Source organism: Schistocerca gregaria, chromosome 8, assembly GCF_023897955.1.
Source record: "Schistocerca gregaria isolate iqSchGreg1 chromosome 8, iqSchGreg1.2, whole genome shotgun sequence".
Lineage (NCBI taxonomy): Eukaryota > Metazoa > Arthropoda > Insecta > Orthoptera > Acrididae > Schistocerca > Schistocerca gregaria.
Genome location: NC_064927.1, coordinates 505,937,953 through 505,965,619, shown reverse-complemented (window position 1 = coordinate 505,965,619; position 27,667 = coordinate 505,937,953). Strand labels below are relative to the sequence as shown.

Here is a 27,667-nt window from a genome sequence, read left to right as displayed (position 1 = left end):
TGCTTACGGTATTCAAACCTCGGTCTCCTACAATTTTTATCTTCATTACCGAAATGATGATTTCTGGTTGCCTCAAAATGTGTCTGTCAACAGAACCGTTTTCTTAATCAAGTTGTTTGTCTTTTCTTCCCATTTCGTCTCTCACCTCTTCATTATTTACTCGAACAACTCATCCAATCTTCAGAATTTTCCTGTGCCACTAAGTTCCAAGAGTTTCTGTGCTACTCTTTTCTGTACTGGTTATCGTTCACATTTAATATCCGTATTAGGCTACATTCCAGACAAAACTTCCCGAAAACACATTCTAATACACTAAATGTTAGGGTTCTTCTCTCTACCGCCAATGTGCACTTTATATCCTCTCCACATGAGCAATAACCATTTGTTTTGTTTTCCGAGTATCAAAACTCGCCTACCGCTGCTTATGTCTGATTCTTAATCTAATCCTCGCAGTACCACGTGACTCAATCCTATTTTATTTTTATTTATTTATTTAACGTAAGCTTATTAGGGCCATCAGGCCCTCTTTTACCTTGTAGCAGGATTTCACACGTACAATACCTTTTTTTTACCCCATAGTTACCTAAGAAATAACAATTTTAATGTGACAAACAGTAATAAAATGAGTGAAGTGGTGTAATCTGAGTGAATACTAGTGACTAAAAACTAGTACAGTTAATTCTGGCAGTACTTGAACTATTGAAGCTGCTGCCACTAATGATGACAATAGTAATAATAATAATAATAAAAATATGTCATTTCAGTCTTCGATCGCAATTTTTTTTAATTTTCAGTGACCGGTTTCAGGCTAGCTGCCCATCTTCAGATCGTGTATTTCAGTTACAGAGTAACCTGTCGATACAGAACTATTCGTTCGCTGTCGAACCAATAGTTCTGTTCTGACAGGTTACTCTGTAACTGAAATACACGATCTGAAGATGGGCAGCTAGCCTGAAACCGGTCATTGAAAATAAAAAAAATGCGATCAAAGACTGAAATGACATATTTTTATTTAAAGAACGATCGCGGCAAACCCAGTAAGACAATCATGTTTAGTTTTAATAATAATAATAATAATAATAATAATAATAATAATAATAATACTAAACCCAACTGCCTTTGTTTTCATATTGTTGACGTTCGTCTTATCACGTGTTTTTCAGCTGAGCTTCCAAGTCCGCTTGCCGTATCTGACGAAGTTACAATGTCATCGGCCAAAATTTAAGTTTTTATGTTATCCTGAACTAAAATTCGTCCACCGTAAAATTTTTCTGAAAGCTCATTGTAGACATTAACCCATCCTGCTCGGAAGTATCACATACTTCGTACATGTGTTTCATAGGCATTTCAGTATTTGCATTCGATACTGAGGATGAATTTCGCTTAAAGGTTTGTGGAGATAAATGCAAGAGTATTTGGAATGTTCGCGTCGCATATCAGAGGAAAAGAAGGGATAGTCCCCGGAATTGTTTTGGTTTTGTACTGTACTTGCTCGTATCTCTCTTAAAGAACTGTATTGCGGGGGTAATGCGAAAGAAATGGCTTCCTAGTACGACAAAGTGAAAGTGATCCGAAAAATATCGAATGTGTATTGGCGACTTACAGTTATCCACTACTTTCTTTATCGATTTTGCTTTACAAGCACACAGCGATAGTCTGCATTTTACCGTGTCTGTTACATGTTCAAGTATTCTTCAAACAACGGCGTGGCGAGTTCTCAAACGACGCCTGCATATGGCGCCTTGCAAGTTGCAGTTAATGCAGCAATATCGTCTCGGCGACCGTAATGGGCGGCATGCATTTTGCATTTCAGTTCTCCAGGATATGGCAGAGGGTACCTTATCTGAACGAGTCACCTGCTGGACGAATCGACGTTTCAATTGTCGGATAAAGTAAATCACGATAATGTCGTCGAAAATGAAAGAGACTGAAACTGAATGTATTTTGTGCCGTTCATCGTCACAAAGTTCGTTCACCTTCAACTTTGCGGAGGAAAGAGCGACAGGAAAGTTATTCCAGGATATGGTGCGAAATTGATTGGTGCCTCAACTTCGTGAAGACCCCACTGATTTCATTTTAAGCATGACGGCGCCCAGACTCACTGTCACCTTGAGGTGCGGTGTTATTTTAAGCATGACGGCGCCCAGACTCACTGTCACCTTGAGGTGCGGTGTTATCTTAAGAACAAAATGGTTCAAATGGCTCTGAGCACTATGGGACTTAACCTGCAAGGTCATCAGTCCCCTATAACTTAGAACTACTTAAACCTAACTAAACTAAGGACATCACACACAACCATGCCGGAGGCAGGATTCGAAACTGGGACCGCAGCAGTCGTGCGGTTCCAGACTGAAGCGCCTAGAACCGCTAGGCCACTCCGGCCGGTTATCTTAAGAACACCATCCCACAATGTTGTATAGGAAGAGGTGTACAACAAGATCTTGTTGACTGATTTTGGCCTCCCAGGTCGCCAGACCTAACACCTTGTGATTTTTTTCTGTGGGGATACATAAAACACAGAGTCTTTGTCCTATGGTAGCTACTCTTCAGGATGTCAGATGTCGACTTTTAGAAGCTGTCGATTCAATAAACAGGTACCTGATGATTCGTGCGTGGAATGAAGTGGACTACCCTTTCGATGTTTCTCGAGCAGTGTGTTGTGCTCATGCTGAGTGTATGGTGCAGTGTCTTTCCGAACATAAAACTTTGAACCTTCTTGTATCCAGTGACATGCGGCACGTGTTTCCGTCTTTAAATCTGCTCTTTCTGCCTGAATCAGTCCGTACACGACGCGGCTGGAGAGCAGTTGCTGGAGAGCAGTTGCTTACCCGTGGCGTCCATCAGCTGGCAGTCGAGGCTGTAGCTGCCGGACTCGTACTCCTGCAGCTTGAGGCTCGCCAGCGTCCCCACGTAGACGGAAGAGACGGTAGCACTGTACCTGCTAGTCTCGAACTCTATCGGCGGCCCAGGTGGCAGAGCTGCGAACATGTTAAACGATCAGTAGCACATGCACCCGAGAAACTTCGAGGAAGAGCAGCCGCATTAGACGCTGTCTGCTCCTTTGGCGTTTCTCCAGCCATTATGAAATGTTGCCTCGTTGCTGCGAGCTGGTGACACAGTTGTTGCTCACTCAAATACTGACTAGCTCCGCAACATTTCCCAAGAGCCGTACAAACGGATAAACAATCTGTAAAAAACATAACGACTACTTCTTATATACAGGGTGTTACAAAAAGGTACGGCCAAACTTTCAGGAAACATTCCTGTTATGTGGACATGTGTCCGGAAACGCTTAATTTCCATGTTAGAACTCATTTTAGTTTCGTCAGTATGTACTGCTCAATGGAGCACGTTATCATGATTTCATACGGGATACTCTACCTGTGCTGCTAGAACATGTGCCTTTACAAGTACGACACAACATGTGGTTCATGCACGATGGAGCTCCTGCACATTTCAGTCCAAGTGTTCGTACGCTTCTCAACAACAGATTTGGTGACCGATGGATTGGTAGAGGCGGACCAATTCCGCAACCCTCTTGACTTTGATTTATGGGGGCATTTGAAAGCTCTTGTCTACGCAACCCCGGTACCAAATGCAGAGACTCTTCGTGCTCGTATTGTGGATGCCTGTGATACAATACGCCATTGTCCAGGGCTGCAACAGCGCATCAGGGATTCCACGCGACGGAGGGTGGATGCATGTATCCTCGCTAATGGAGGATGTTTTGAACATTTCCTGTAACAAAGTGTTTGAAGTCACGCTGGTGCGTTCTGTTGCTGTGTGTTTCTATTCCATGATTAATGTGATTGAAAGAGAAGTAATAAAATGAGCTCTAACATGGAAAGTAAGCCTTTCTGGACACATGTTCACATAACATATTTTCTTTCTTTTTGTGTCAGGAATGTTTCCTGAAAGTTTGGCCGTACATTTTACCCTGTATACATTTAGTCAGTGAATAAAGACATACACTCAAGTGAACGAAGCCACAGGATACCTCCTAATGTCGTGTCGGATCTCCTACTGCCCGGTGAAGTGCAAAAACTCGACGTGGCATGGGCTCAAAAAGTCGTTGGAACTCCTCTGCAGAAACATTGAGCCATGCTGCCTCTGTAGCAGTATATAATTGCGAAAATGCTGGCGGTGCAGGATTTTATGCACGAGCTGACCGTTCAATTACGTCCCGCAAAAGTTTGGGTGGTCGCATCATTCGCTCGAATTGCCCAGAATGTTCTTCAAACTGGTCAGGAGCAAGTGTGGCCCTGCGACACGGTGCACTCTGATCAATAGGTCGTCGCTTGTTAACATGAAGTCCATGGATGGCTGCAAGTGGTCTCCAGGTAGCCGAACGTAAACATTTCCAACAATGATCGATTCAGTTGGGCCAGAGCATCCAATTCATTCCATGTAAACACAGCCCACACCACTATGGAGCCAGTACGAGCTTGCACAATGTCTTGTTGACCATATTAATTCATGCTACGTGGGGTGTGCGCCACTCTCGAACCCTACAGGCAGCTCTCAACAACTGAAACCGGGACTCATCTGACAGGCTACGGTTTCCCAGTCGTCTAGAGTCCAACTGATTTAGTCCAGAACGTAGGAGAGGCGCTTCAGACAGACGATGTCGTGCTGTACGTAGGAGAGGCGCTTCAGACGATGTCGTGCTGTACGTAGGAGAGGCGCTTCATACAGACGATGTCGTGCTGTACGTAGGAGAGGCGCTTCAGACAGACGATGTCGTGCTGTACGTAGGAGAGGCGCTTCAGACAGACGATGTCGTGCTGTTAGCATAGCCACTCGCGGCGGTCATATGCTGTCATAGCCCACAACGTCCGCCCCGATAGCTGGGTGGTCAGCGTGACGGGTTGCCGTCCTACGGGCCCGGGTTCTATTCCAGGCTGGGTCGGGGATTCTCTCAGCTCAGGGACTGGGTGTCGTGTTGTCATCATCATCATTTTATCCCCATCCGGCGTGCAGGTCGCCCAATGTGGCGTCGAATGTAGCAAGACCTGCACCAAGGCGCCAAACGCTCATTTCCATTTCACAGCTCAACGCAAAATTTCACCCGACTGCCCTAATGGATATATTCGTCGTACGCTCCACATTCATTTCTGCGGTTCTTTCACTCAGTGTTAGCGCTGACAACTCTTCATTAAGTGAAGGCCGTCGGGCATTGCGTTTTCCTTGATGAGAGGTAACGCCTAAAATGTGATATTCTCTCTTGACACTGGAGATGGTGGATACTGAATTCCCTAACGATTTCCGAAATGGAATGGACATGCGTCTAGCACCAACTACCATTTCGCTTTCAAAGTCTATTAATTCACCTGAGTCCAAATGTCAGCTCCGCCAATGCACTGCCCTTTTGTACCTTGCGTACGCGACACCAACGCCATCTGTTTATGTACAAAAAAAATGTTCAAATGGCTCTTAGCACTATGGGACTTAACTTCTGAGGTCATCAGTCCCCTAGAACGTAGAACTACTTAAACCTAACTAACCTAAGGGCATCACACACACCCATGCCCGAGGCAGGATTCGAACCTGCGACGGTAGCGGTCGCGCGGTTCCAGACTATAGCGCCTAGAACCGCTCAGCCACCATGGCCGGCGTTTATGTACATATGACTTTGTCACCTCAGTGTACTTTGCTTCAGAACGTCCTTCAATAAGTTTTCGATGTTCTTGTTGTTATTGTTATTGTGTTTGTTGTTGTGTTCTTCAATCCAAAGACTGATTTGATGCAGCTCTCCATGCTAGTTTGTATTTTACAAGTCTCTGCGTAGTGATTGCAATCTACATCATTCGGGACAAATTGCAACAGATGGAAATTTTAATCATAGTAGGGAATCAATAAAGACGTTGTTTTCATAAATGCGTAATCAGTTGGGTAACCAATTTACCCAAATTGGCAAATAAATTAGAACCAGAGCAAATCATAATGGGTTTGGACAGTAAATTACCTGTACACTGGATAATAAAATTATTGGTGCTCCTAGAGATGATGAAGGAAAATTCAATTAATTCTCTGGAAAGAGTAGACAAGCTACTGTAAGAAGGGGAACAGGCCAATAAAGAGTGTACGCACCGGAGAAATGTGGGAACTAGGACAAATGTAAGTGTTAAGAGAATGGAACTGGACAGGGAAAAAATGGTGTTACTGGAGCCAGGAGAGGGCGCAGATTTCCTCCAAATACATCGTGAATAGAGACCAAGGGACCATTTACATGTAGCTTCAACAGAAGTTGACAATTTAAAACTATATACTAGACGGAATCTTGGAGTGAGGTTCAATAACAATCCAGGACGACAGGATACAGGAAACTAATTCCCACCTATATAGATACTTGCATTTGCACAATGGGGAGCATAAATTGGTATCTGCTACCTAAACCGTTTGTGGGCAAAACTAAATTGGCTATGGAATGTGATGCATAGAAAAAGCATGATACACTTCAATAGAAAGATGTTCAGAAAGTTCGAGTTTATACGTTTTGTGGTGACATAGACCAGATTTATGACAAATAGGAGTTGAAGAGGACATTCAGTCTCAGCACAGAAGACAAAGGGGTAAGCCAGGAAAGTAATTTGTTAAAAAGTAAGTGATACACAATGAAATGGATGAGGGATTGTCAGAAAGTTGAAGGTAAGAGTTATCGGAATTTTCAGGAGCTGAAGGAAGGGAAACTGGAAGAAGAAGAAAAAAAAATTCAAAAAAGCTGACGATTATAGTGGAGGAATTTGTTGGGGTCAGTTATCAAATGGAGACAGTGTGGACAAAAATGACTGTGCACAGAGTATGGTAAGCGAAGACACTGGTGATGCTCAAAGGGAAAGAGAAAAGACGAATGTAGTAAAATGTTTTTAGTTCTCCTTCGTTGGCGGATTAGTTCAGTCTGGGGCTCAATTCTACTAATGTATGTGCAATATCCAGTCATTGATAAGTTTTTGAAAGATATGAAGTTGTGCATAACTTATTACAAGAAGCTGAAATTAGTTGTAAAGGTGAAAAAGCAGGGCATCCAGTAATAAGTATATCAATGCAAAGTGAAGAAATTCAATGCTTACTAGATAGTGACAGTGATCCGGGTGCAGTATCACGAAAGTTTGTAAATACTCTCACAGACAAGAAATGTATTAAGTTTCTGATATCCCTGTAATAGTAACAATAGGAAATAGCGGGAAAACAAAAGGTGATATTGTCTATAACGATTAAAGGAGTTTAGCTGCATCACCTTTTTTTGGTTATACGATATCTAAATGTAGACCTTCTGGTACGAATGGATTTTCTCAATAAATATAAAGGGAATGTTGTTTTCCATGGAGATTATGTAACATTAGAGGGAGATAGGAAGAATCCAATCCCAAAGAAAGCAGGTGTTGACTGGTGTGAAAATTACCGAACTATCAGTTAAAAAGCATGGTTGCAAAATACTAACACGAATTCGTTACAAACGAATGGAAAAACTGGTTGAAACTGACCTCGGGAAAATCAATTTTGGTTCCATAGAAATGTTGGAACATGCGAGGCAATACTGACCCTACGACTTACCTTAGGTTAAGGAGAGGCAAACCTACGTTTATAGCATTTGTAGACTTGGAGAAAGCCTTTGATAATGTTGACTGGAATACTCTCTTTCAAATTCTGAAGGTGGCAGGTCTAAAATGGAGGGAGCGAAAGGTTATTTAAATTAGTGCAGAAACCGGACGGCAGATATAAGAGTCGAGGGGCATGGAAGGGAGCAATGGTTGAGAAAGGAGTGAGACAGGGTTGTACCCTATCACAGATGTTATTCAAGCTGGTTATTGAGCAGGCCGTAAAGGAAAAAATAAAGAAAAATCTGGAGTAGGAATTAAAGTCCATGGAAAAAAATAAAAATTTTGAGGTTTACCGAGGACTTTGTAATTGTGTCAGAAACAGCAAAGGACCTGGAAGAGCAGTTGAACGGACATCGTCTTGAAAGGAGGATATAAGATGAACATCAACAAAAGCAAAACGAGGATAACTGAATGCAGTCGAATTAAATCAGGTGATGCTGAGGGAGTTAGATTAGGAAATGAGACACTTAAAGTCGTAAATGAGTTTTGTTATTTGGGGACCAAAATATCTGATAATGGCCAAAATAAAGAGGATATAAAATGTAGAGTGGCTGCGGCAAGGAAAGCGTTTCTGAAGAAAAATTTGTTAACATCGAGTATAGATTTAAGTGTCAGGAAGTCTATTCTAAAAGTATTTGTATGGAGTGTAGCCATGTATGGAAGCGAAACATGGACGATAAACAGTGTAGACAAGAAGAGAATAGAAGCTTTCCAAATGTGGTGCTGAAGAAGAATGCTGAAGATTAGAAGGGTAGATCGCGTAACTAATGAGGGGGTACTGAATAGAATTGGGGAGAAGAGGAATTTGTCGCACAACTTGACTAGAAGAATGGATGGGTTGGAAGGATACGTTCTGAGACCTGAAGGGATCACCAATTTAGTATTGCAGGGAAGGGTGGAGGGAAAAATCGTAGAGGGAGACCAAGGGACAAATACACTAAACAGATTCAGAAGGATGTACTTTGCACTAGGTATGGGGAGATGAAGAAGCTTGCACAGGATAGAGTAGCATGAAGAGCTGCATCAAACCAGTCTCTTGAGTGAAGACCACAACAACAACAACAAAAACAGGAAGATAGTGGTAGCCCCATTTCTAGGAAGGAAAGAATTAATGCAGTAAGAAAAACAATGAGGAGTATAATGAGTATGGAGAGGGCGTATGTTCTGCTTGCAGTGTCAGATGACTGAGTATCACGAGGTGCCCGAGGTTCTGAAAGTATTACTTCACTTTCCTCTCATGTTGTCAGTCATTCTCTTGTGTCTATCAGGACTGAGTCTCCTTTCTTAGTCTTCTTCGCCTTCTTCACTGTTTCAATATATGTAGACTGAAAGGCAACTACAGAGCGCAAATGATTATCAGAAATTTAGGAAGTATTATGGATTTTGTAATAAGAGAAATGAGAAACGATTACGTTTTGAGAGAAAAAGTTATCAGTGGTGAAATAAGTCAGTAAGAGGTACTTGGTACTGAGATGTATACGTTTTCTGTAAATGTGTTCTTAAAGTAAGTAACTAGTGATATTTGGACAGTATTTGTAAAAGAAGTAGCGTGCAGGTAGGCAAGAGGATGTACACTATGTGATAAAAAGTATGCAGACATCCCTACGGAATGCATAATTGACCACTAATGTCACGAGGGGCGGATCAAGCGGTATTGAATTAGGTGGGGAGTACTGTGTTGTCAGTAAGTACAGAATGGGTTGGTCGGGAGAGATCAATGACTTCGAAAGTGGGCGTGTCACTGGATGTCACGTGAGTATTGCAGCCCTTCTAATGCTGCCCAAGTAGACCGTGGGCGATGTGACTCTGACGTGGCAACGCGAAGCAACAGCCGCAGCTGAATGAAGAGCGGGAAGACCTCACGTGCTGGTGGATGGAGACGGTCGAGCATTGCAAAGAGTGGTCGTGAACAGCCACGTGGAATCAGAGGAAGAGCGGACCACCCGTGAGTTATTTTCTGATAGCCACTATCGAGACGAATCCAATGATGTGTAACAGCAAGTCGTTTGAATGTCACCTAAGGTTACAAAGGTGGCATGAACGTCGGTTTACAGAAGGTGTTCGAAGAGATGGCTGTTAGTATGAATGCAGTGCGGCAATCTTCTTATCATGGATTGAGTGGTATTCCTTATCACATCGGCACTTATCGAAGCACGTGCGCCGGCCGGGGTGGCTGAGCGGTTCTAGGCGCTACAGTCTTGAACCGCGCGACCGCTACGACCGCAGGTTGGAATCCTGCCTCGGGGATGGATGTGTGTGATGTCCTTAGGTTAGTTAGGTTTAAGTATTTCTAGGGGACTGATGACCTCAGAAGTTAAGTCCCATAGTGCTCAGAACCATTTGAACCATTTTGAAGCACATGCGCTGACAATTCTCTTTCCCATATTTTCAGGTGCAGTTGGAAGGTCTTTATAAACAATGTCTTTTACGAATCCCCATAAGAAAAAGCCCAGAGGCGTGAAGTCTGGTGAACGAGCCGGCCACGACACACCTCCTCCGCGTCCAATCCATCGATCTGGAAATTGTCTCTGCAGCTCATTTCTAGCCATCAACGAAAAATGTGCCGGATACCCATTGCGTTGATACCACATTCTGAGCTAATGATTCTTGAAGGAATATGGTTTATATCCTACCATTAAGATTTCCTTCGATGAAATAGGGCCTATAATTCTGTTCTCGAGAATCCCACACCGTACATTCACCGATCACGGATTTTTGTGTGCAACTTGCCGCAGCCAGCGTGGATGTTCAGTTGCCCAGTAATGCAGATTATGCAGATTAACATTTCCATGGTTTGTGAATGCAGCCTCGTCAGTAAATGAATTCAAATTAATAAATGTGTCATCCCACTGAATCTGAAGTTGGGTCCATCGGCAGAATTCGATGCGACGCGTACAGTCCGTGCCAGTTAAATCTTGGTGGAGACTGATACGGTAAGGATGATATTTATGGCGATGTAGAACACGAACAACACTACTCTGGCTCATGCCAGATTCCCTTCCGATTTGACGCCAACTAACTCACGGATCTCGAACCACAGTGGCAAGAGTACCAATTTGCGTTTACTCGTTAGTAACGTTTCTCTGACGGATATGTTTCCGAGGCGTTAAAGATCCAGTTGTTCTCAATTTATCGCACATATTAGACTTGACTCTTACAATAGAAGACAATAACATCAGTTTCAATATTTTTCGAAAAGAAACGTATACTGACCAAATCGTGCCTGCTTCCTCTTTTCATCCACAGTCTCAAAAAATGGCCTTTTTTCACTCTGCCGTCCACAGAGCCACCTCCATACCACTTTCAACAGAAAAGTTTAATGAGGAGATTAATTTACTTAAAACCATAGAAGTCAATAATGAATATACGCCTAACATAGTGGACGATATCCTCAATAAGAAAACTGCCAGAACTACCACGCTCAACACCTCATGCACTGAAATTAACCCAAAGAAATGTTTTTCTATTCTTTCATAGGACCCAATTCCTATCAGATTCAGCGCAAGCTTCGCAACAAATACAACTGCAATGTTGCCTTCTCTACTAATAATAATCTAAGGAGAAACTTCATTCATAATTTGAAATCCATTCGCTCTCCTACAGAAAGTTCTGGCGTTTATAAGATCATCTGCGATACCTGCTCCTCCTATTATATAGGGCAAACCCGACGTGCTTTCACCATCAGATATAAAGAACATCTTTTGAGAAATAATGGACCCAGTCCCCTAAATTCATCCTTTGCCGATCACCTGTTAATTACTGGACACGTGCCTAAAGCCATAGGCGATAACAATATTCTGCATACCGAAAAGAAGGGGCGTAGTTTAGATGTCTTAGAGGAATTGCAGATTTTCAAACATCTGACTTGTCATGATGGCCTCATTCTCAATGAACTGCTGCAGCCGCGAAATAAAATATTTTTTGACTGTATAAAGCCATTGCTTGATCTTTGATTCAGATTTCCTCATGCAGTTTACCGAAATGTTGTTTTCCTGTCACATCTTTGCTGTTTTACTGTATGTCATAACTAACGTTTTTTTCCGTTACAAAATGTATCTCTGTTTAAAGCAGATAAATATGTAACTTCATCCTGTTATTATTAATGCTTACGTTATGCCTGAATCAGCTGCATCACAATTTCATGTGTCTAATTTTGAATGTACAGTAGCCTAGTTGTTTCTGCGGCTGCCAGATGGCGCTCGTAGCAACACCATGTTTACTTGCCCGCACTTTCTAAAGTGGGCACCCCAGTCTCGTTGCAACACTTGTCCACAGTACGAGCAGCCCTAACGGCTCGCCATCTCACAAGTGTTCATGACGTCGCCTTTCCGGCTGAGATCTTTTTTAATATGTGACTTGTAAGTACTGCATCTTTTCAAGTCAGTACAAACTTTAATTTTATTAATGTACTATATACTTAATGTTTTAGAGCAGTTACTCTAATTCTGAAGACGACGCTCATAGTAGCGTCGAAACCAGGTCAATTTTGACTTAATATTTGTGACCGAGGGCTTATTTGTTACAATATACATTTTTAAATGTACGACGTGTAGGGTGAGTACGTTGAGGACATCTTTCAGCGTATAAGTCTCTAGCTCTCACTGAATTTCGTTGGGATTCTCCGTAATTGAGAAGCGTATCGACTTGTTCTTCTAAGGAATACGTCATTCACATTCGCTTGATTCGACGATACTAGTCTTACCGTTACTGTTAGTGTTGTATTGCGAAACCGTCGAATGGTGTTTACATGTCAATGGCACGTTAGATGGATACGCCGTATTTGGCGAATATTTGCTATTTGCACGATATACGAGAGAGAATTGTCAGAGTATGTGCTTCCATAAATGCCAAGGTGATAAGGAATACCACTCAATCCATAACAAGAAGATTAATAAAAAGGGTTCAAATGGCTCTGAGCACTATGGGACTTAACTACTGGGTCATCAGTCCCCTAGAACTTCGAAATTCTTACACCTAACTAACGTAAGGACATCACACACATCCATACCCGAAGCAGGATTCGAACCTGCGACAGCAGCGGTCGCGCGATTCCAGACTGTAGCGCCTAGAACCGCTCGGCCATAAGAAGATTGCAGCACTGCATTGATACCATCTCTTCGAACACCTTCTGTAAATCGACGTTCATGCCACCTTTGTGACCTTCGTTGAGCTTCAAAGGCCTTGCTGTTACACATCATTGGATTCGTCTCGATAGCCGCTATCAGAAAGTAAGTACCTAACAATAGCATCCCAATTAGAAAAACAAAGTTGACCCCGATATCTCTGACGCGACCCCACCTAGCAACAAAAAAACCAACGTCATATTATGGGCCCCCGTTGTCCCACAAACTTTTCAGCTCCCATCATACTTTCGGAGTTATTCATTTCTAGCTCTCGTGGAAGGAAGGAGCTTTCACCACTACTCTCTGGTCGAAAGAGGGAAGGGAGTTAATGGCCTGCAATGCCTGAGCCACAGACTGAGCACCAGTGTTCAGCATTAAATTTCAAACAATCTACACACTGCCACGTGGAGTGCTGAAGGTGATGTGTGTGTCAGATAGGAACTTTAAGCTCGATGGAGTCCTTGATGCTATTTCAGAGGTATTTCAACCACTCGCTTGTTAATCATCAAAATCACCAACAAGAAGAAGACAGCTGTTCCGGCTCGTGCTGAATATACCAGGTAATGCTATGTTAATAATTAGCAAAGTAATCAAACAGAAATAATACTCAAATGATACACATCAAACAAGTGTACTGACATAGAATACATAGCAAAACCTGTACAAAATTAGAGTTTGAAGGTGTAGAGCCATGTAGTAACTCTTTTGACTAGAGAGGTTAGGCACGTGACATAGCTGTGGAGGGAGCATAAGGAACGGATGTTGAGCGTTTTTCGGTGTCTGTCCACGGTCAGATAATGTGATAAGGTTGTGCCACCTGATAAAGTGTCAGCATTGGATATAAACTGGATGGGGCATTGAAAATATTCAGGGCATCAATTTTCAATTTGGTGATGTGTATTTATTGCGAATAAATATAGGCTTTTGAGACTGAACTTTGCTATCGATGAACTTATTTTCAGATAGACTTGGATGAATTATTTAATGTGGGGAATTTATTCAGGATAACGTGTTGGTGCACTGTTCGATGTCACTGGCACATGTTAAAAGTCTCCTGTACATTCTTTGATACCACCGCTATTTCAAGTCGCATTTTCTTTTTGACTGAATAAACATTTTGTTCTCTTAAGGTCACAGTTCCATGTAATAACGTTAACTTGTGATGAATAAAACTGCGGTTGAATTTCACACTGTTGTATGGGTACACTATTGTCCAAACGGACTACTCCTACTAAATAGCCGTGTTTATGGTTTACATTTGTTTGTTGTGCAACTTAATTTTTAACTGTTCCATAGTCTGGGACAGATTTCACTTGGACACAATGCAGTGGTGCACATGACTAGTGTAAATCCATTTAATCAATTTATGGTTGTGCGTTTGCCTTCCTGTGGCCTGATAATAACAGATCAGTTCCGGTTAACGATGATTTCTACTTTATAGTTTTCTTACCGAAAACCCTCTCTGGTACGCCACAATGCGGAATTAGAACAGTTGTAACACGTGAAGCTGCAAATGGAATCGGGTATACGTATTAAAAATGTTTTCGCCTTTGAGCAGTTAATGTGGAGGCGCTGATGGTTCAAATGGCTCTGAGCACTATGGGACTTAACATCTATGGTCTTCAGTCCCCTAGAACTTAGAACGACTTAAACCTAACTAACCTAAGGACATCACACAATACCCAGCCATCACGAGGTAGAGAAAAATCCCTGACCCCGCCGGGAATCGAACCCGGGAACCCGGGCGCGGGAAGCGAGAACGCTACTGCACGGCCACGAGCTGCGGGCGTGGAGGCGCTGAGCTTTAGTCAGTACAATAGCAACAGTAGTTGTAGAAGTGCAATTGTTATGTTTGAATGCACATATGGGATTGCAGTGCTGATCAGTTTGGCCTCCAAGCAGAGAAGCAGTTATGAGACTGCACTTGACAATGGAAGCAAGATTTCATAAAAATCAAGACACATTCGTAGTATTTATCTGCCTGGAAAAAGCGTTCTACAGTGTAAAATGGTGCAAGATGTTTGAAATTCTCAGAAAAATAGGCATAAGCTATTGGGAATGAAGGGTATTTACAATAGATAGGAGAAGCAAGACAGATCAATAAAAAAGATCGTAGTGCTCAGATTAAAAAGGATTGTAAGACAGGGATACAGTCTCCCCCACCCCCCTGCCGACCCCCTCTCCATTTGTTCATTCTGTTCATGTAAGATACAATGATGGTAATAAAGATAAAATTCAAGTGTGGGATTTATTTTCTGGGTGAGAGGATATTAACGATATTTGGTGATGACATCGGCATTCTCATTGACAGTGAGAAGGAAAAACAAGATCTGTTCAATGGAATGAACCATATAAGAGTACGAAATGTGGGTTCAGAGTAAAATAAAGAAAGTGGTGAGGATTAGCAGAGGTGAGATTGACGATAAAGACAATATAAGAAGCAGATTAATACAGATGAAGAGGTTATTGCTCGCTAAAAAATTAAAATAGTACGAAACATAGCCTATAATTTAAGGAGAATTTTCTGAAAATGTTGTTTGGAGCACAGCAATGTACGGAATGGTGTCATCGACCGTGGGAAAATCAGAAAGAAGTTAATTGAAGCGTTTGAGGTATGGTGCTGCAGACGGATATTAAACAATAAGTAGACTAACAAGATGAAGATGAGGATGCACTCTGCAGATCTGGCAATGAAAGGAATATGGGGAAAACACTCATTAGAAGAAGGGATGGATTAATAGGATATGTGTTAAGGCACCAGGGAATAACTTTCATAGTACACAAATGGCTGTGAGGATAAACACTATAGAGGAAGAGAGAGACTGGAATATATTCAGCAAACATTTGAGGATGCTGAGAGTAAGTGCCACTCTGAGATGAAGAAATTGACAGAAGCTGAAGGCCGTGGCTGAGTGCATCAAATCAGTCAAAAATCTGATTCCCCCCACCCCACTTCCCAAACAAAAAAAATCCTGTTTTAATTTGTTGAAGGAATCACCATAACATTCTTCCAAAATGGTTCAGGGATAAATCTGAGTACTAGTATTAAATATGTGTGGTACTGTGTGAACTACTAGGGCGATCTAAATTGTTATATTATAATGAAATATCAGCTATGTCAAGACCAGTTGTAAATATTTATTGATTACCCGTTTGGACAGATCTATGCTGTCATAATAAGTATTACAAGTCAAGGTGGCAACTTCATATATGGTCTCATTTGAACACTGTACACATTATTAAAGCATTTAAATGTACCTTCTAACACATTAAGGAAATTTCACATTTTTACAAACTTGCAAGTCACGTAGTGATGTTGCATTGTTTAACAATACAAGGTAGCCAGGAACATCAGCTTGTCAAACAAAACATACCACAAATGTAAAACACACATCGTGTTGTGCTGACGCCCTAGAGCAACCCTTTACTTAACATCACAATGGCGACTGAGCTAGAACGATATTTGTACAGATAAGTCTGTAGACAGTTGTTTACATTGCTGTACTCGACAATCGATATATACTATCATAAATTACCTGTGTTACAGGTTACCTGTGTTACCTGTGTACGACGCCCAAGCCTACTACAGTAGTATAAGTTTTTATGCCAACTGGCTCTGCAGATGACGAAGAAATTGAAGAAATGAATGATCAAATAAAAGAAATTATTCAGTTACTGAAGGGTAACGAAAATTTAATAGTCATGGGTGACTTGGAATTCGGTAGTAGGAAAAGGGAGAGAAGGAAACGTAGTAGGTGAATATGGACTGGGGCAAAGAAATGAAGGAGGTAGCCGCCTGGTAGAATTTTGCACAGAGCACAACTTAATCATAACTAACAATTGGTTCAAGAATCATAAAAGAAAGTTGTATACATGGAGGAAGCCTGGAGATACTGACAGGTTTCAGATAGATTATATAATGGTAAGACATAGATTTAGGAACCAGGTTTTAAATTGTAAGACATTTCCAGTGGCAGATGTGGACTCTGACCACAATCTATTGGTTATGACCTGTAGATTAAAACTGAAGAAACTGCAAAAAGGTGGGAATTTAAGGAGATGGGACCTGGATAAACTAAAAGAACCAGAGGTTGTAGAGAGTTTCAGAGAGAGCATAAGGGAGCAATTGACAGGAATGGGGAAAAGAAATACAATAGAAGAAGAATGGGTAGCTTTGAGAGATGAAGTAGTGAAGGCAGCAGAGTATCAAGTAGGTAAAAAGACGAGGGCTAGTATAAATCCTTGGGTAACAGAAGAAATACTGAAATTAATTGATGAAAGGAGAAAATATAAAAATGCAGTAAATGAAGCAGACAAAAAGGAATACAGACGTCTCAAAAATGAGATCGACAGGAAGTGCAAAATGGCTAAGCAGGGATGGCTAGAGGACAAATGTAAGGATGGAGAGGCTTATCTCACTAGGGGTAAGATAGATACTGCCTACAGGAAAATTAAAGACACCTTTGGAGATAAGAGAACCACTTGTATGAACATCAAGAGCTCAGATGGAAACCCAGTTCTAAGCAAAGAAGGGAAAGCAGAAAGGTGGAAGGAGTATATGGAGGGTCTATACAAGGGCGATGTACTTGAGGACAATATTATGGAAATGGAAGAGGATGTAGATGAAGATGAAATGGGAGATACGATACTGCGCGAAGAGTTTGACAGAGCACTGAAAGACTTGAGTCGAAACAAGGCCCGCGGAGTAAACAACATTCCATTGGAACTACTGACGGCCTTGGGAGAGCCAGTCCTGACAAAACTCTAGCATCTGGTGAGCAAGATGTATGAGACACACGAAATACCCTCAGACTTCAAGAAGAATATAATAAATCCGATCCCAAAGAAATCAGGTGCTGACAGATGTGAAAATTACCGAATTATCAATTTAATAAGTCACAGCTGCAAAATACTAACGCGAATTCTTTACAGACGAATGGAAAAACTAGTAGAAGCCGACCTTGGGGAAGATCAGTTTGGATTCCGTAGAAATGTTGGAACACGTGAAGCAATACTGACACTACGACTTATCTTAGAAGCTAGTTTAAGGAAGGGAAAACCTACGTTTCTAGCATTTGTAGACTTAGAGAAAGCTTTTGGCAATGTTGACTGGAATACTCTCTTTCAAATTCTGAAGGTGGCAGGGGTAAAATACAGGGAGCGAAAGGCTATTTACAATTTGTACAGAAACCAGATGGCAGTTATAAGAGTCGAGGGACATGAAAGGGAAGCAGTGGTTGGGAAAGGAGTGAGACAGGGTTGTAGTCTCTCCCCGATGTTATTCAATCTGTATATTGAGCAAGCAGTGAAGGAAACGAAAGAAAAATTCCGAGTAGGTATTAAAATCCATGGAGAAGAAAGAAAAACTTTGAGGTTCGCCGATGACATCGTAATTATGTCAGAGACAGCAAAGGACTTATAAGAGCAGTTGAATGGAATGGATAGTGTCTTGAAAGGAGGATATAAGATGAACAACAACAAAAGCAAAACGAGGATAATGGAATGTAGTCAAATTAAGTCAGGTGATGCTGAGGGAATTAGATTAGGAAATGAGACACTTAAAGTAGTAAAGGAGTTTTGCTATCTGGGGAGCAAAATAACTGATGATGGTCGAAGTAGAGAGGATATAAAATGTAGACTGGCATTGGCAAGGAAAGCGTTTCTGAAGAAGAGAAATTTGCTAACATCGAGCATAGATTTAAGTGTCAGGAAGTCATTTCTGAAAGTATTTGTATGGAGTGTAGTCATGTATGGAAGTGAAACATGGACGATAAATAGTTTGGACAAGAAGAGAATAGAAGCTTTTGAAATGTGGTGCTACAGAAGAATGCTGAAGATTAGATGGGTAGATCACATAACTAATGATGAGGTATTGAATAGAATTGGGGAGAAGAGGAGTCTGTGGCACAACTTGACAAAAAGAAGGGACCGGTTGGTAGGACATGTTTTGAGGGATCACAAATTTAGCATTGGAGGGCAGCCTGGAGGGTAAAAATCGTAGAGGGAGACCAAGAGATGAATACACTAAGCAGATTCAGAAGGATGTAGGTTGCAGTAGGTACTGGGAGATGAAGAAGCTTTGCATGGGATAGAGTAGCATGGAGAGCTGCATCAAACCAGTCTCAGGACTGATGACCACAACAACAACAGCAAAAAATTCTTTCTTCACTTCAATCTCATTCAAATTGTTTTCGACAGATTAGGTAAAAATTTTAAAAATACTATTTTACGATAAATTGTATTTTGAAAATATACAGAGTAATTTTTTTTTAAACTATAACTTTACAATGAAAATGTAGTTCAGATTATTAATCTATGCACAGTATATGCTGCGACAACAATTGACAGAAATAGATCACCATGTAAAGTTAGGATAAAAATATAGCTCAGCTTATTTATCTACACACAGTATATGTATCGAAAGCAGCTTACGGAAAAAGACCACCATGGTAACTGTGTACAAAACAATAGAGACCACAGTCAGTGGATCGGGCTGAATGCAAGACACTGAGGAGCTCACAGTCTGTCGCTCAGTCCGCTGTAGAAGGCCCGAGTGTGTGTCTGTGGCACTGTTGCCTGCTAGCTCCACACGTCTGCACCTGACGGAGCCTTTTGGCATTGAGCTTTCCCTGTTAAAGGGTAGACACGTATGGCGCTCTTGTGGCTATGCCGCTACACTATCTGTTGGTGGACGACGCTGAAGCCGTTACCAGTACATCCAATGTCCCCCCCAAGTGGCAATATACCGTCATCGTATCAGACTGACGTTGTCTTTTAAGGTGTACTAATTTTTGCTCCCAGATGTGTCTTTACGATACGGCAATGAACACGACTCTTCTTACAGAATCATTCTATGACAGACTGTTAGGTTTAGATAAAAGTAATCATCACACCACACAAAATAAACTACAAAAAACCATACAGGCAACTGATGTGATACTCAAGGTCTATGCACGAGGGTGCTATTTAATAAATAAACTCAGAATAATGCGATGCACAACCAATAGGTTGACATGACAGCAATGATGCTGCATTCCTCTACTGTACATGTTCACATTCAATAAAAGACTAATAAAAGTGTCACAGAACTCTAACTTAAAGTATGAGTTGGTTCTCGAGGTCTGTGTTCATTACAGTACTCGAGCGTTAGTTAATAACAGACCCAACTGTAGATAAATTAAGAAGTCAGACATGAAATAGTACTGTAATACAAATGTTCGTTAATGACCTATAAATGAAATATGAGGGTCCTATATGCGAATGATGCAGTGTTTGCCAGCATGATAGCAAGTGAACACACATAAAGAAGTCAAACGTGCTATAATAATGAATTACAATGTTTACATTATTACTTTATAATACATGACAAAAAATAAATTTTTAAAATCCTACTTACAAATGTTGCAGTTGTCAAAATCTACATAAGGGGATGTGTACTCAAGAAGATATCGGTAAGGCTTACAAAAATGGATCACCGTAATTTCTTGTATACTATATGCTCACTCACAAACAGATTGATATGTGTTGTGGAGTCTGAGATGTAGATATGATACAGAGCCAAAGTTTGTATCTGTTGTAGTATTCAAGTTTTAGAGAATCTGAAGTTATTTTAACTATTTTTCGACTGTGACTGTCTCAATAAATATGTAAAGTTTTTTTTTTTAAAAAAAATACCGCCACCAGTCACAAACTTTTTCAACTTTTGTATTATTTATTTAGCGACATGTTTCGGGGGAATACCTTATCTTCAGACTAAATGGCACTACAAAAAGAACTTTATAATAAGGTTATACTGATGTTATATAATCTTTACATAACTGCTGTGTTCTTCCTGTGGAAGAAGAGAAAACTTAGTAAGAGGCGATGTCGCTTTGGAAGCAGGACTGATGTTTGCACGAGAATGTTTTGTAACGGACACTCACTTTGTTCTTCTGGCGTGGCAGTCTCGTTCTGATGAATTGCGGTGTTTCCATTACCGTGGCGCTCTTGGCTTTCTTGGTCACTGTTCACAAATTGTCACTAGTATGGCAGTAACTTGGAAACACGATCACAAACAGTACTGTAGTGCAGTGGACAAGATGGCGGTCGAAATACAGCTGGGTTCGATTTGACTGTCGGTTTTCGATCCATGTGCGGTCAGATGTTTACATGTCTTGATATCGTATTACAGGTGTTGGTTGACGAAATACATTAGAGATTGAGCACCTGTTACAATATTATTCAACACATCATGATATAAAGTATTCATTAAAATAAATATTTATGTAAACATCTGACACCACATAGATCAACAAATCGATAGTCAAATCGAACCAAGCTGTATTTCCACCGCCATCTTGTCCACTGCACTACAGAACTGTTTGTGATCGTGTTTTCAAGTTACTGCTTTGTTAGTGACAATTTATGAACAGTGACCAAGAAAGCCAAGAGAGCCACGTAAATGGAAGTACCTCAACACATCAGAACAAGACTGCCACACCAGAAGAACAAAGTGAGTGACCGTTACAAAACATTTCCGTGCAAACATCAGTCCAGCTTCCAAAGTGACGTCGCCTCTTACTACAGGATGAACACAGCATTTACGAAAAGACTGTAACATTTGTATGACCTTATTGTAAAGTTCTTTTTGTAATGTCATTTAGTCTGTAGATAAGATATTTCCTCGAAACATGTCGCTAAATAAATAAGTAATACAAAAGTCAACAAAGTTTGTGACTAGTAGCGGTAATTTAAACAAAACATTCACATATTCAGGTTTTAGTTTAAATAGGCACAAGGTACATCTAGAAATCATATCTGATATGGTAAAAATTTCAATATTGCTTATGTAAGAACTTCCTGATACACGACTGAGAAAATCTATGTGCAAATGATGTGGTGCTCAATGTTTATGCCTATTACAGTACTCGAGATTTAGTTCAATGTAGACCCAGCAGTAGACACATCACGGTAGACGGCCATACCACACTGAAGAATTAAAAACAGTCACTTAAATACATTCACTACAAGTAAAATAAAATAGAAATAATACATGCAAATCATGCAGTGCTTGAAGTCTACAAAAGAGCATGTCCACTCAAGAGCTTCTCGACAGAGTCAAAATAATTCGGTGCAATTCTGTCATAGGTAACTTTAATGAGAGTGGAATGAACAAAGAATCTATATTGTGGAACATATAGTTCGACATGTATTCGAGTACAAGTCGATTGTCGAGTAATGTAAGCCGCTGTATACGGACTTATCTGTACAAATATCGAACTATCTCGGTCGCCATTGTAGTGTTAACTGAACAAGTTAACTGAACGAGAACACCAGAATGACATGATGTATATTTTCCATTTGTGGTATTTTATGTTTGACATACTGATGTACCTTGCTTCCTTTTGCTGTAGAACGTTGCTACATCACTATGTAACATCCATCTGCACAAAGATAATGAACTTCTTTATTGCACTACAAGGTATGTTCTAATAGTTCAGTAATGTGAAAAAGTTTTTTTAAGTCAGATCATGTCATTATTAGCCACCTTGACATAGAATTTTCGTTTATTAAACTTTCAGATCTGATGATGACAGCACAGATGTGTCGAAAGTGACAAACAATAAAAAGATTTACAAGCGATCTGGCCATAGCCTATATTTCAGAATAATATTATGTACTAGTGTCGAATCATAACTTTGTCCTGGTTTGCCTGAGATACACATCCAATATTATCAAAAGAAGTGAGATGTTTTGTGTTTTTGAACAATGGATAAATATCCATAACTAGGCTATATAAATGTTATAATGATTTTTTTAGGTAACATAGGTTTCTGTTTCATTATTTAGACTAATTCAGATTTCTACTTCAATAATTTACGATGAATGTAGTAGTAACAATGAAAACACAACTGAGAAGAAGTATTGCAAAATTTCTTTTGTAGTAAGGTCAGGTTTTCAGTTATTGAAGCAGTCATGAACAATACGTTGTATCATGCTTTCAGTGGAATGTCAACACAGTCTTTGCGTTGCGACCTGCAAATTGTCAGTTTGCATGCAGATTCACTTGTCACAGAGAGTACCAAAACTGTTTTCAGCTACCTTACCTGGTGTGGTAGAAGTTGGCTCTGCAGTGGTACAAGGCTCACATGTTGTACATGTCGTTGGACATTGTGGGCATTCACTACTGTCAGATGGTGAAGCTGTGTTTGGAGAAGTTGGCGGGCACTCTGTCGTCGGACATTGTGAACAATCAGTTGTAGAACCTGTGAAATAAGGAGATGATGAGTGTAGGCTACATGTCATTGGTCGTTCTGGACATACAATAGAGTCAGATGGCAAACCTGTGTCAGGACAAGTCGATGGGCAGGTTGGACATATTGGACATTCTGGACATTCAGTACACTCAGATGGTGATCCTGTATTAGAAGTTGGTGGACACTCTGTGGTCGGGCATTGTGAACAGTCAGTTGTAGAACCTGTGAAAAAGGAGATGATGAGCATGGTCTACACATCTTGGTCTTTCTGGACACACAACAGAGACAGATGACAAACCTGTATCAGGCCCAGTCGTTGAGATGGATGGACATGTAGTTGGACATTCTGGACATTCAGTAGTGTCAGTTGGTGAACCTGTGTTAGGAGAAGTTGGCGGACATTCTGTCGTCGGACATTGTGAACAGTCAGTTGTAGAACCTGTGAAATAAGGGGATGATGAGCAAGGGGTACATTTCATTGGTCGTTCTGGACATGCAATAGAGTCAGATGTCAAACCTGTGTCAGGCCAAGTCGTTGAGATGGATGGACATGTAGTTGGACATTCTGGACATTCAGTAGCGTCAGTTGATGAACCTGTGTTAGGAGAAGTTGGCGGACACTCTGTCGTTGGACATTCTGGACATTCAGTAGCATTAGATGGTGAACATGTGTTAGGAGAAGTTGGCGGACACTCTGTTGTTGGACATTGTGAACAGTCAGTTGTAGAACCTGTGAAATAAGGAGATGATGAGCATGGTCTACATGTCATTGGTCGTTCTGGACATACAATAGAGTCAGATGGCAAACCTGTGTCAGGCCAAGTCGTTGAGGTGGATGGACACGTAGTTGGACATTCTGGACATTCAGTAGCGTCAGTTGATGAACCTGTGTTAGGAGAAGTTGGCGGACACTCTGTCGTTGGACATTCTGGACATTCAGTAGCATTAGATGGTGAACATGTGTTAGGAGAAGTTGGCGGACACTCTGTCGTTGGACATTGTGAACAGTCAGTTGTAGAACCTGTGAAATAAGATGATGAGCATGGTCTACATGTCATTGGTCGTTCTGAACATACAATAGAGTCAGATGGCAAACCTGTGTCAGGCCAAGTCGTTGAGATGGATGGACATGTAGTTGGACATTCTGGACATTCAGTAGCGTCAGTTGGTGAACTTGTGTTAGGAGAAGTTGGCGGACACTCTGTCGTTGGACATTCAGGACATTCAGTAGCATTAGATGGTGAACATGTGTTAGGAGAAGTTGGCGGACACTCTGTCGTTGGACATTGTGAACAGTCAGTTGTAGAACCTGTGAAATAAGATGATGAGCATGGTCTACATGTCATTGGTCGTTCTGGATATACAATAGAGTCAGATGGCAAACCTGTGTCAGGCCAAGTCGTTGAGATGGATGGACATGTAGTTGGACATTCTGGACATTCAGTACAGTTAGCTGGTGAATCTGTGTTAGGAGAAGTTAGCGGACACTCTGTCGTTAGACATTGTGAACAGTCAGTAGTAGAAGTTAGTGGACACTCAGTCATCATACATTGTGAAAAGTCAGTAGTGGAACCTGTGAAATACGTTGATGATGAGCATGGGCTACAAGTCACTGGGCATTCTGGATACTCAGTAGTGTCAGGTGGCAAACCTGTGTCAGGAGGAGTCGGTGGGCTGGTTGGACATGTAGTTGGACATTCTGGACATTCAGTCATGTCAGTTGGTGAATCTGTGGTAGGAGAAGTTAGTGGACACTCTGTCGTCTGACATTGTGGACAGTCTGCTGTAGTAGTTAATGGACACTCTGTAATCGGACATTGTGAGCAGTTAGTTGGAGAACCTGTGAAATAAGGAGCTGATGAGCATGGGCTACATGTCACTGGATGTTCTGGATATTCAGTAGTGTCGGGTGGCTAACCTGTGTCAGTACAAGTTGGTTGTCTAGTAGGACATGTAGCTGGTCAGTCTGGACATTTAGTAGCATTAGTTGGTGAATCTGTGTTAGGAGAAGTAAGCAGACACTCTGATGTTGGACATTGTGAACAGTCAGTTGTAGAAGTTAGTGGACACACTGTTGTTGGACATTGTGAAAAGTCAGTTGTGGAAGTTATCAGACACTCTGTCATCAGTCATTGCGAACAGTCAGTTGTAGAAGTTAGTGTACACTCTGTCGTCAAACATAGTGAACAGTCAGTTGTAGAACCTATGAAATAAGAAGCTGATAACCATGGGCTACATATCATTTGACTTTCTGGACATTTGATAGAGTCATGTGGCAAACCTGTGTGAGGACAAGTCGATGGGCTGCTTGAACATGTAGTTTGACATTCTGGACAATCAGTAGAGTCAGTTGCTGGATCTTGTTTGGGGAAGTGGGCGGACACTCTGTCACTGGACATTGTGAACAGTCAGTTGGAGATTCTGTGAACTGAGAAGTCGTCATCATGGCCGACAGTTCACTGGTTATTCTGTACAGTCAGAAGAGCCAATTGGTAAACATATTTTTAGGGTAGCCGATGATGTTGGCCACAACTGCAGGGAAGACCACGAGAGAGTGTGGTTCTTTACTATCTCTAAGCTTATAACAAAGAGAAAGAGCAACTTAGAGACAAACAAATGGAGAATTGCTGTCTGAATCGAAGAAAAGGTAAAAAAATTAGAAAATGATATTTAAATGTTCAGAAATAATAACGAAATTTGAAGTCTACCTAGCATGAAGTGTCGCTACTCTTACGATGCTCCATTATTAATGTAATCATTTTAAGATTTTACTGCCTTTAGAAATCATTGACATATGATGTAGAATGCCTGCCATGCCCACTATCTTCTCTGAACACAGTATCACCAGCTGACTGTATCGAAAGTCCTGAATATGCAACATGTTGTGTTCAGCGAAGCTAGTGGGAATGGCAGGCATTCTACGTCATATGTCAATGATTTCTGATGATAGTAAAATCTTAAAATACTAACATTAATAACGGGGCATCGTAAGGTAGGCTTCAAATTTCGTTATTGTTACTGCTACAACCTTGCGCCTTTGGCTAAAAATGGGGTGAGATGCGAATACAAGAATTCAACAAGAGAGTTCTCTTAGGCTGTCTCACCTCAATTCATCACAATGCTACCTACACGTGGTGCCCCCGTTAAGCTGAGCAACCCAGTGGAAGGTCGGGTAACGAACCCCAGCGGGAAACTGAGTCAGCGAACCGACAGGATGTGGAGGACAGTGGAAGGCAACGGGATGCCACCACTCGAATTACTGCCCTAGACGTTCCTGGGATGGACCTCTTTGTACAATATTCTAGAGGTAAAGCTTCCCCTCAATCAGATCTCCGGGAGGGGAATACAACGAGGACTCCAGAGATTAGGACAAAAGGAAAAGGAAGGAAGACTCATTGAAGATTGGGACTTGGAATGTTTTAACCCTTCTCCAGGAAGGGAAATTAGAAAACGCCAAACATGAAATGACAAGAAACAAATTGGATGTACTCAGAATGTGTGAGATGAGATGGGGTGGTTAAGGAGCACTAGAAAGTGACGACTACCGATTGTACTATTTAGGTGAAGATAAAAATGGAATGTATCGGGTTGGTATTTTGATAGGTAGAAAACTGAAGGGCAAGGTTATCAAGATTGAATATGTTAGTAGAAGAATAATGATGATGAGACTGAAAGGGAAAATGGAAGTTATCATCCAGGTCTATACGCCAACAAGTAATCACGCAGATGAATGTTATGAGACTATAGAAAACTTAGCAGAGACAGAGAAAAGAAATGCATCTATTGGTATAATGGGTGATTGGAATGCAGTAGTTGGTGAAGGACCAGAAGGAAAAGCTCTGGGAAAATTTGGACTGGGAGAAAGAAATGAGAGAGGGCAAAGATTGTTGGAATACTGCAATGAAAATTTCGTGGTAGTTGGAAATACTCTATTTGATAACCACAAAAGACGACTTGGATATCTCGATTTGACAACAAAAGATATCAAATTGATTATATAATGATACAACAAAGATACCGAAATTGCCTAAAGAGTGTCAAAAGGTATCCAGGGGCATATAATTATTCAGATCATATATTTGTGATAGTTGAGGTTCTAGTTAAATTGAAAAAAATCTGGAAAGGACAGAAGAGAGAGGACATTAGCTTTGAGAAACTGAAAGACAAAGACAATTGTGAAAAATTAGAGAGTGCGTATTGTGAAATCATGATGCAAAGACAGGAAACGGAATGCACAGAAGGAAGATGGGACTGTTTTAAAAATTGGATCAAAAAGACAGCTAAGGAAATGCTTGGGGTCAAGGAGAGGAAAAAGTAAAGAAAGAATGGGTAACACCAGACCAAGTTGGATGATCACAGGAAATGGAAAACTGTGAACACAGAAGACGGGAAGCGCAACTACAGGAGGTTAAATAATGAATTAAGAAGGGAGACAGAAAAAGCAAAGGAGAAATGGCTGACAGAAAGTGTGACAAGATAGAGAAATTAGAGAAAAAAGGAAAATAGGATTTAATGCACAAAGAAGCAATGGATTTGACATTCAGGGAAAAGAGAAACAACAATGGACTAACGGAAGTAGAGGCAGCAGACGGTAAAATGGTGAGTGAATCGCAACAATAATAATAAGATGGGAAGAATATATAGAATGGCTATACACTGCAGACAGCAGACATGATGAAGACCTTGGGATAGAAGAAGAAGATTATGT

General features: G+C 41.0%; 1 protein-coding gene across 18 annotated transcripts in view; it reads right to left on the bottom strand.

Moving 5' to 3' along the window:
- LOC126284515 (mucin-17-like) overlaps nucleotides 1–27,667 on the bottom strand; it is a 321,811-nt gene that overhangs the window by 100,520 nt on the left and 193,624 nt on the right. For 2 of the 18 annotated variants that reach the window (XM_049983491.1, XM_049983500.1), the window contains 7 exons: nucleotides 24,206–24,268; nucleotides 23,768–23,845; nucleotides 23,477–23,689; nucleotides 23,258–23,398; nucleotides 23,047–23,181; nucleotides 22,810–22,968; nucleotides 2,829–2,978 (listed from right to left, as the gene is read on the bottom strand). In XM_049983491.1, the coding sequence (XP_049839448.1) occupies nucleotides 2,829–2,978; nucleotides 22,810–22,968; nucleotides 23,047–23,181; nucleotides 23,258–23,398; nucleotides 23,477–23,689; nucleotides 23,768–23,845; nucleotides 24,206–24,268 (939 nt within the window). Of the gene's footprint in view, nucleotides 1–2,828; nucleotides 2,979–22,809; nucleotides 22,969–23,046; nucleotides 23,182–23,257; nucleotides 23,399–23,476; nucleotides 23,690–23,767; nucleotides 23,981–24,205; nucleotides 24,269–27,667 lie in introns of all 18 variants that reach the window. The other 16 variants (XM_049983492.1, XM_049983501.1, XM_049983495.1 and 13 more) reach the window with 11 other exon arrangements.